Source organism: Tribolium madens, unplaced genomic scaffold (genome assembly GCF_015345945.1).
Source record: "Tribolium madens isolate multiple individuals breed KSU strain unplaced genomic scaffold, Tmad_KSU_1.1 Scaffold_19;HRSCAF=116;Tcas5.2_LG9, whole genome shotgun sequence".
Lineage (NCBI taxonomy): Eukaryota > Metazoa > Arthropoda > Insecta > Coleoptera > Tenebrionidae > Tribolium > Tribolium madens.
This window is the reverse complement of record NW_025400983.1, coordinates 5,800,106-5,810,944: the sequence shown is the minus strand read 5'-3', so window position 1 is coordinate 5,810,944 and position 10,839 is coordinate 5,800,106. Positions and strand designations below refer to the sequence as shown.

The window sequence follows — 10,839 nt, the reverse complement described above, 5'->3', positions numbered from 1 at the left end:
ATTAAAATAAATTTTTTGTCGCAGATACCATTTTTGCTTAATTTTTTTATTGACAATTTATTAGAAATTTACCTAGCCTGAGAAAAGATAAATGATTTTTTAAATTCCTTACGTCACATCCTCACATCCTTTTATTATTTAATGCGTTCAGAGAATTACTCATTCAAAATTTATCTTGTAGTAGGTACTTGTAATTATCTGTATATATACCTAAGTTCATGTATCAATCAATGACGATATACAGAATGATGGAGTCTACATTGGCTGATACTCGTATTCTTATTAAAAAAATTGCAGGATGGTGTGGCATTGTAAGTTTCTTTTTTGAATAAAATGATGTATTTTATGGCTGTTTTCAGATACAAGGTACAGCATGGGAAATCATGTCAATCATCAGCATAATTCTCTATGTGAAAGGACCGTCCAATTTTGAGCCTATACCTGAGTCATATATGGAGTATATAAATAGGGTTATAACAAACATGTTTTTGAACTGTGAGTTTTTGTAAACTTTTCTTATATTTTCTATTTATCTATTATTTTTAAGATAGTGGTGAAGCTTTTCCGAATCAAATTCTCACCGGCAGTGTTTTCCATGGATTTATGTGGACTCATCTTTTTACTAATATAATTTGGATAATATTTTCCGCACTTCGTAAGTTCTTTTTAGTATCAATAAAAGCATTTTTCCAACTGACAATTTTCAGTTTTACGAAAAAAACAAACAAACGAATCAAAAGTCTTCATTCAGTGGAGTTATGCCACTTTTCTTGTTTGTTTTTTGGATTTCATTACTGTTGTTATCTTGGGTGCAGACTATGGGAAGTGTTACAGGAAGGCTAAGGAAATGGGCTACATGGCTTTATCATATGAAGGAATTTGCGTCAATGGCATAATTACGGTGCTCGTGATAGCTGCAAGAGGTTTCGTACTCTGGGGAATTAATCTCGTGTTGGCCTTTGCTATGTACAGAATAGGACGACATTTGAAAAGTTGATATTTGAACATCTCATATTTTTTTTTATTAAGTAAATTTAATTTATAAATAAATAAAAATAGAAAATGTGTGTGTGTAGATTTTGACTTTTGGGACATTTTCTTCATACACCAATTCCGGGAAACAAATCTCTTTGTGAATGTTTTGTACGTCAATCATAATTTTACGATTTGTGGGAAAAAATAATTTAGAATTTTTTGTTTATTGCAGAATTTTGATTGGTTTTTTATATGGTTTTTAAGTATAATGTAGAAAACTGAACTTTTAAAAAGAGAGGTGATGGTGTAATCACAATAGAAAATTTTTGGCCTATTTAAAAATTTGTCTGAAATTTTTAAATAATAAACCAATTTTAAAATACAAAGAATGGTTGTTAATATTGGTTGCCTATCTACAGATATCATTCATTTTCTTTTAAATAGTGAATTTGATATTTTTTGAAAATATTGTCTATTTTATAACACCTTTTATGTAGCTAAACTTAATTATCCAGGAAAGATATCTAACCGAATTTCATTAAAATTTTTATTATTACTAAGATTTACTAAGATTGTTGTATAGGAGATATCAAACTGATATTCAAACAAATCTACCTAGGATCTTTTTTAAGGGGCAAAAATGCTTTTCTTATTTTAAATTAAAATTGATAAAATTTTCAATTTATTATAGGTAAGTACAAAAGCGAAAAAAAGCACAAACATTAAAAACAAAAACAGAAAGACTTATTGAATTTAGTTAACAGACAAAACTAAAAGAGAAAAATCAGATAAAAGCAAGTGAGATACATGGAAATTTTGAAATAAGTACACTTGAAAAAATAGAAAAATGTAATTGAAACAAAGTGACGTCAGAAATATTTTAACCAGCATTAGAAAAAATAAAAAACACATAAAAGAGACCAAAAATGAGTGAAAATAAGCAATAAGAATATTAGTTAACAACAAGGAAAAAAGTAAACAAAATGAACAAAAAATATAAAAAATGTATATGTATTGCAAAGATAGTTACAGAACGTACGACGATAAAAATATTGGAAAAATAAAGTAATAAAGAAAAAAAAACAAAATTGATTGAAAACAGTGGTCACAAATTAACAAATAAGTTAATAACATCTAAAATCACGTCTCGAAAACCAAAAATATAACATTAAATATACAAAAAAAGAGAAAATTTGAAAAACAAAAAACTTAAATGAGACAAACAAAAGCAAAAAAAGTTAAAAACATCTAAAAACATATGACTAAAAAAAACACGTTAAAAATTCAAAAATAGATCATAGAAAATTGTTGGAAAATGTAAACGAGACAAAGTGACGTAAGAAACATATAAAACAGCTTCAGAATAATAATAAAAATAAAAAAATTAAAATTAAAATTGGAAAAAATAAAGACTGGAAACCAATCTTTGGAAAACAAGTAAAAAAGAGGCTAAAAAATAAAAAAACATAAAAAACGTATACCTATGTACTGAAGAAGAGATACGTTACAAAACGTAGGTAGCCATAAATGTTGGAAAAATAAAGAAATGAAGAAAAATTTCAAAAATCGATAATAGAGGTAAAAAATAAAAAAAAATCCAAAAACATACCTAAAAAACCAGAAATTATACCTAACGTTAAAAATTCAAAAATAGAACGAAAAACATAAATAATATAAAATAAATAAAAATAAAAAGTTGCAAAAATTAAATTCAAACAACCAAAGACAAAAAAAAAGTATGAAATGCACAAACCATATTTAAAGGACTATTACTGTATTTCTATTTTTTTTTAATATCTAACGAGTATCTAATATGCTATCTATTTTTTTATAATTTCGTTTTGCACTTCATTAGGTTTGCTTACTTTTCTTGCATTAGGTATACAGTGTGGAATATGCAAAACGCCCCAAGCCATAACTCCATTATTTTTAAAGATATGACAATATTTCTTAAAACAAAGTTGAATAGTTTCTTATCATCTACTATTTGGCGTAGATTTCACCGGAAGTGAAATCAATTTCAGTTTTTTATATGGAACACCCTGTATATTTTATTATTTTTGGATTCCTCATTAAGTTGTCTTTCTCACTTACTATTATTTGATTTTAAGTAGGTGATTTAAAAATTAAATTAATTAAGGTAGACTGTGGAAAGAATAGAACATTTTTATTCATTTTATCTAAGACAAGCAAACGATTCATAACAAAAAAACTTTTCTACTTTGATTAAAGGAGTATTGTCTGTAACGTCTTTAAAAATTATGAAATTATGGCTTAATACAGCCTGTATATTAAAAAACAAACTAAACTGTTTTTAAATACGTCCAGATTAGTTTTACTTTAATAATTTTTACATTTTGTTACTGAAATTACAACCATTAACTATTAGTAATTTTACATACTTTTCGAATCATTAACTACACTTGAGATAATTCCAGTGTCATGTTACTGTAATTTACATAAACATCCAAAGAGAAACTTGCGCGTATCATTATTATTATGACTTATCAGATTTGTGTACATGAAATTAAAAACGCATTTTTTTTAAACAATGTTTCTAAAAAATCAAATGCCATGAGTGTAATTGCTTGGGGCCCTCTGATGACTTGGATCTTTCTGAAATGGCAATCAACTAGCACTTCTCGACCAAGTGGACCAAAATAAACTTTTCCAACACACGATTTGGAAAGTATCAAGGAAGCATATTGCCACCTTGTCCCAGCCCCAAAATCCCACTTGTTTGTAACCTTCGCAGGGTCATGATCGCCTCCTCAAGCGTCGCTTCCGGCCAACCTCCCATTTCCGTCGACTTTCTCCACGGTGCTTCCTCCTCGCATCAGTTCCTCGAAGAGGATGCACCTCTAATTAACTCCAACTTCCTGCAAACGCATCTTCAACTCCAAGAAATCGTGGCGTTGCCAAATGACGCAACTTTGATGGGATTAGAAAGTAACGAAGTCGTGGAGCGATTTTTACGCGGCGCGCTCCAGTGGTGGAGAAAGTAAAATGTTTTCAACAACAACAATAACGCTGTGGTGCAGTGTGAGTGCGCCTTCGGTGCTGTTTGGTCGTAAAAGTGCTGAGTTACATAACACTTTTTCAGGGGATTCACGAGGTAGTGTGGAGTGATTCGGGAGGCCCTTTGGAACAGGTGAGGTTGGTGCGTGGCCATGAAACTAATGATGATTCGGTTTAATGGAAATGTCAATTATGGGTTGTCGGTGATTAACGATAAATTAATCAGGGACAGTGGCGTGCATTTACTACCTTTGTTATCCAAAAGTTTTAATTTTATTAATTATTTCTTTGAAATAAAAGCTGGTTTACGTTGTTATTAGAAAATATTGATATTTGCAATATGTTGTTTTTTATTTAAAGTGAAAACACGACTGCCAATCAATAATATAATATTTATGTGGTCGTGAAAGAATCTCAAATTAATAAGAAATTAATTATTTTCTTAATTACTTTTAGTGTTTAGATATAAAGGCGAAAAAATTATGTATAATATTATAGTCGGTATTTTCTAGATTTACGAGTAGCTAAAAGTTTAACTACTGTTTATAAAATTGAACTGAAATTTTACTCTTATTTGTTTCGAGTATAGGGTGAGCCAGAACTCGCGCCCCAGAGAAAAATGTAAGGTAATATCAGGAACATGGAAAAAATATGTTAAAAAAAATAATCTATAAAAATTTCGAAGTTATAAGAGTTTAAATTTTGCTCTTTGACTCTATTTATTTCTGTTGAAAAAATAATTTACCAAGTTTTTTTGCTACAGGATATTAAAAGAGGAAACAAAGAAGCTATATCCTAAACTCTGTTTAACGTTATTTGGAGCTTTTATTAGCAAAATTTTTCAACTTTTACTAAGTAATTTATAAAAAAACATATACCAGGTGAATAAAAAGTATGGAACCAAACGTTTTTTGCTTAAACTATTTATTTTTTGAAAAAACTAATTGATGAGTGATAAAGTACTATAAAAATGTGATGATTTAACAAGAATAAATTTTTTCGAAATTACCTTTTGTTTTGAGTTCTACAAAAAAAAATATTTTTTTAAATGGCAACCCACTACAAAATCATTTTTCTTATAAAAGCTATACTCTAAGGATTACAACTATCTGCTTTATATTTAATTTTTTCAAAAAATTTTTTCACATAAATTGCAATTTGGACAAAAAAAATCGCATAACTCAAAAACAAAACAAAATTTCGTTCTAAAAATACGATCACATTTTTTATATTGCTTTAATTTATATTAATTATTATTTTCTGGAAGCAAATTTTTAAAAATAAAACCGCTTGGTTCCATACTTTATATTCACCCTGTATAAGATCATCAGTATCAATTAATAGACATAAAAAATGTCAAGTGTCAAAATTTTTGGACTGATAGATTTGTTTTTTACATTTTTTCCATGTTCCTGGTATCTTATCTTCAAGTCAAGTCAAAATTTTTGACATTTGACCTTTTTTATGTGATTTATTGTTACCGATGATCTTGTATGTTTTTTTGCAATTTTTCTGTAAAGGTACAAAAACCTTGTCAAAGAATTAAAATCCCCACTTCTAATTAAATAAAATTGTTGAAATTTTTTACTTGCCTAGGTATTGATAAGGTACATACATTTCATAATTTTTTGGTCATTTTTCCTTTACAAACAAAGCCAAAAAAAAATAAAAAGCAATTTTTTCCCAAAACGTTGAATTCTAATTTTTGTACCGACCTGCGCAGATTCACTTCCTGTAATTGTTTACGAAATCAGAAAAAGAAATACCAATTAGATTTGGAATTAAACGCAATTTTCCATTTTAATTTTGAAAATAATTTTTATTTATGGCCTGCCACTTGTGCCATCGTAAATTTAGGTGACAATAGGAAACTGTAATTAGGGTAAGATTCCAAGATTTACAACAATAAGAGACTTCAAAGTGGTCGGCTACCAGAAAGTGATTCTTTTGTTGACAAATTATGCCATTTAGTCATAAATCACGGTAAAAAGAAGCGATTATTTATCTAACAATCAAAATTTGTAATTGTGATATCAAAGTTTGATGTACAGATTCATTTAGTGTAAATTAACAGAAAGTATTCATAAAACACACAAAACTGATACGGCCTCATTTATTACCAACAAAATTTAGAAAAATTTTCAAATATACCCTATCAATAATTAGTTAGGTATATGAAATATCGCAGTTTTAATTAATTAGAAGTTGCGATTTATTAAGTGCGCGTAACCGATGCCCCACCCGGTATAAACCAGATACCTATATTCATTACAATTTGATAAACTGCTTTTAAAATACCTATACTTTTTAGCAATCCTTTATTTTTTTATTTAAAATTGTATTATAGTGAATTAAATAAATTATATAAAAAGTATTTAACGCATTTTCATTTCATAAGACATTATTTTTTATCCAATTTTCCGGAAGCTTTGCTAATCGGTCAACTGAGGTTGTATTGTATTAAGTAAAAATTACTAAAAGTTGAAAAAATTTTGGAGAAATAACTTCAAACTGAAAATTTCTTTAGTCTTATTTTGAAAAAGATGAAAAAATTGTAAAGAGATCTTTTCAATTTTTGAAAGTATGTAAAATAAACGCTTTGAATTAGGGGCCGATTAAAGATTCAATCTAAAATTCAAGTAATTCGAATAAAATTTTTGCATTGCCAAGCGCTAAATTAATTACCACGATAAAATTTGATAGTAATTAAATAAAATGTTCTGTGAATCATGGTTTCAAATTTCAAATTTGTGTTCAGAATCAGAATTGAATTTTGAAATTAAAAAAGTATAGCTGAAAAATCTAGCCTTGAAAAAAACCTAATCTGTCCAACAAAAATAAAAAATAAATCAACTTTTTATCTTTGAAGTAAATGTGTTTTCCTAAATGGAACGGTATGTGAGTGGTAATTGACCCGAACCTTCTAGAAATCTAGAATCAAATAAGTCAACTCCCTTATAAATAAACAATCATTTAAAATTGTTTTTAGTTTTTAAATTGTTTTAATATCTTTCACGGTTTTAATTAAAAACAAAGTTCTACAATGCGGTAGACGACAGTGATAGAAAATAGAAAATCTGTTCAAACATTATCTGAAAGTTGTTATACGTGTGCCCATTATTTTGCCCTAGTTTGCAAAATTTCTACATTTATAAGATTAAATCAAAATTTGAATACACAAATTTTAAACTCATTTAGCTTTCAGATTTACTCAAAAATGTACATGCATACAAATGGGAAATTATTTCACACAATTTGGTTTTGTAAAAATTAGAATTAGAACAAAAAATTTATCACACAAACTTTATTTCCAACGAGGAACTCAAAAAATGACACTTCAGGAAATATCAATTCAAAAACACTAACATGAACCAAAATTATTGCCTTTTTTGGGACAAACGATAATAATCAACGTTTTTCAACTTTCTGAAATCAAAAGACAAAACAGAAAATGAATTAAAAATTCAAGAATCTAAAAAGTATTGCAAACAATAATAAAAAAACTAACAATATCAAGATCGTTGAAAATTAAAAAACTCAAAATTAGGTAAAAAACGCCATTCCTCCGTCACTGCGTTTCAGAACAATTAACAAATCGAAGCAACAATGAAAATCCCCACTCCTGTCCATTCCAACATTAAAAAAAATCACGCATTATGCCTTATCTGGCAGGCACGTCCTTGCCAAGAATGGTCCCTCCTATTGAAAGCAAAAGTCATTTAAAAACATGACATCTTAAACGAAAGCTGTACGCACACGTTTCGTTTTATTTAACCTTCTCGACTGCGATTGCAGAAAATTAAGCAATAACTGTGCTTACGCTTACGGCTATGGTTCAGTAAATGTTCCTTTATTTGCTTATCTCTTACAATAGTTGACTTTTTGAATTTCACACCTCATCGGCTCTCAGGAAGACCTGAGACACCACGACCAGGAAATCGTTATGCGACATTTAAACATAAATTGTGAAATTTTGACATACAAAGCCTTAGCGAAATATTTGAAGACATTGTATCAAGCCATTAAAAAATGAATATTCATTAAGTGTGATGTGAAATTTGTAGAAGCACTTTGAGGCATATAAAATTACCATATAAAATTGCAGGTTTGTTGAAAGTTTGAGTGTTCACTAATTTTCTTCAAAAACATATAACACAAAAATAAGTGAAAAGTGTCTATGAGAATTCAAAAATATGCTGTTAATTTTTATAGAAAACATTTTTAGTTTTTTCAACTTCTTGATTTCCGAAAACATTTATACTCACTTCTTTTCCTTTTATTTTATAACATACATTCTTTTTTTTAACAAAATACCTATTTTTGTAAGTTAATTTTTTTATTAGTTTAATTTTTTATTTTCACATTTGAATTAAATTATTTGTTTTAATTTTTTTATCGTTTGCAGTAAATTAATATGCTACAATAAAGAAAAAGTGTTTAAACGTTATTCAAATSTTTTCATTTTTATTTGCTTTCTTTTAAAATAATTTTAATATTAGCTGTCTATAGCCATTTGATGATATGTGATGTGAACTGAAGTGATTAATTTATTGATTTTAATTATCATAAAATAAACATAATAATAATTTAAAAGCATTACATAAAAATAAATTTATACATGAAATTATTCATAAGACTCTCTTTTTAAATAAAATTGTAAGTTTTAATCCGAGTACTATTTTTAAATATTTAGTTTTGTTACAAATAATAATAAGAATCTTGCAAAAATTGACGATTCACGTCGTCCATTTATTTTCATTCTAATTTTTAAATTAATCAAATGTTCTATTAGTATGTTATAATATGTTGTCGCATTCACAATCACAAATTTATACATTTAAACTACAATTCAAAATAATTCGTAATCCACTTTTACTGTATAAATTAAAACGGTTTCTTTAATTTAGTTCATGGATACCGTTTTTTATTCTTTATTTTCATTGCACCTAGTCATTATTGTGCAAGTCTGGAGCAATTTACCTAAGGAGATAATCAATTAAGGCAGAAATTTTGGTTAGAAAACACGTGCTAAACTATTGTGATCAATACAATTTCATAATTACCTTATCCAACCCATCAAGAAAGTGTAAATTAGCAGGAAGTAAAAACGTAGTTTTTACAATAATTATTAAGGTAAATACAAAATTAATCGTCTGTTTGAAAGTTACAAATTGCAGAATTTAACGCAATACTTATTTTATGAACGCAACATTTGTAGTTGGTACCATTTTACAACACAACTAACTGCTTTTTAATTGAAATAATAATAGACAGGAAAAAAATAATTCGTAGACCATTTAAAAAAATAAAATGCAATAATTGGAGAAGAGATTGAAAAGTGCGCTAAAATGATCACGTAATAGAAGAATGAAGAGTAGTTTGTCCCATTTCCATACAAAAACATGTTACAGAATAGCGCATAACCGCAAAAAGAAAGGCGTCAAGCCTTGTTCTTTGTAACAATGTTTAATTGACCACACATTGCCATAATCGTTTTTTCACCTTGTTGTCGATTAAACAACGACAGGAAATGAGGTAAAAGAAGATGCGAAACGCAACTGACATGGATCACTAAAGTGGCCCAAAGGTGAATGAGAACAAAAAGGAACAAGTTTTTTAATGGTTTTGATGAGGCTTAACTAATTGCGGTTTTTACCACTTTTTTACACTATTTCCACTGCTATTCACATTGTTGTGGATTTGAGCATTATTATAAACATAAGCGGTTTCCGCAAAAAATAGATCATAATGTAAAAATCCACAATTTAATGCCAGTGGAAGTAGTGAACAAAAATGGTTAAAAGCAACAATAATATACTGTAGTTCTTACAAAAAAAAAAATACAATACAAAAATATTAAATAAAAAATTGATTAACTTAAACAGCCGTTAATTTTTAATTTTTTCCTAATAACGTGAGCATAAAACAATATGAAAATACCTACTAAAAAGAAGTACAAAAAAGTGATTTTACAATTATCGGTACTTACATGTATCTATAATTTATTATATAATTGCCTATAATTTGTACCTACGAGTAGAAATTACAAATTTAAGTGCGCCTAGTAACTCACAAATTACAACAAATTGCTAATAATGTATATTACATACCGAGTAAAGAAGAGCTTCATTACAACCAAATGTTGAATAATTAAAACGTGAGGATAAAATGAAGCCTTCCTTTGAGGTTTATACAGGAAAAAATTCTATTTATTAAAATTTCGAAGTTATGAGAGTTTAAATTTTGCACTTTGAGTCTATTTATTTCTGTTGGAAAAATAATTTACCTACAGGCTATTAGAAGAGAAAACAAGGAAGTTGTATCTGTTTAATATTATTTGTGGCTTTTATTGGCAAAATTTTTGTACCTTTGCTAAATAATTATAAAAAAATATATATACAATATTATCAGTATCATTAAATAGACATAAAAAAATGTCAAATGTCAAAAAATAAATGTCTAAATTTTTTGATAGAGAAGTTTTTTCCACGTTCTTGGTGTATTGTCTTACTTGAATTTTTTCCTGGGGCACAGCCTGTATACTATTTTATTCGTAATCATCCAATGTTAAAAACTGATAGATTACAATATATCTGTACCTCAGAGCTAAATAGTATTAACTCCAGTTTATAAATTTGATTTTATGTACAGGGTGGTGCATTGTGGATGTCCGAATAGGGAATCTCCGAAACTAAGAGGTTTAGCCAAAAACGAGTAATACATTCTGGGGCTCATTTTTTAAGAAAATAATATTGGTTAAAACGCATCCCGCTATCGTCTTTTATTTTCGACTAACAGACAAAAGTTGACATTTTAGCGAAATCTTAAAAAATTCAAATCTTCGTT

General features: G+C 27.8%; 2 protein-coding genes across 2 annotated transcripts in view; both read left to right on the top strand.

Annotated features, from left to right (window-relative positions):
• Positions 1-246: 246 nt before the first annotated feature.
• Positions 247-1,067, top strand: LOC123015555. Its single transcript, XM_044415339.1, has 4 exons — positions 247-311; positions 360-495; positions 548-655; positions 708-1,067. Exons 1-4 carry the CDS (start codon positions 249-251, stop codon positions 995-997), a joined length of 597 nt encoding a protein of 198 aa, XP_044271274.1. The 5' UTR covers positions 247-248; the 3' UTR covers positions 998-1,067.
• A 2,932-nt stretch (positions 1,068-3,999) lies between these two features.
• The window catches only part of LOC123014435 (pancreatic triacylglycerol lipase-like), a 26,238-nt gene continuing 19,398 nt past the window's right edge, over positions 4,000-10,839 (top strand). The window contains exon 1 of the mRNA XM_044413567.1: positions 4,000-4,126. The gene's annotated coding sequence lies outside the window, so the exon portion shown is untranslated. The remainder of the gene's footprint in view (positions 4,127-10,839) is intronic.

Excerpts from the sequence above, each read along its gene's own strand:
- LOC123015555 (XM_044415339.1), top strand. The coding sequence starts at position 249 with ATGGAGTCTACATTGGCTGATACTCGTATTCTTATTAAAAAAATTGCA. Across the intron at positions 496-547 it reads AACAAACATGTTTTTGAACT|ATAGTGGTGAAGCTTTTCCG; the intron begins GTGAGTTTTTGT and ends ATTATTTTTAAG. Across the intron at positions 656-707 it reads GATAATATTTTCCGCACTTC|TTTTACGAAAAAAACAAACA; the intron begins GTAAGTTCTTTT and ends GACAATTTTCAG.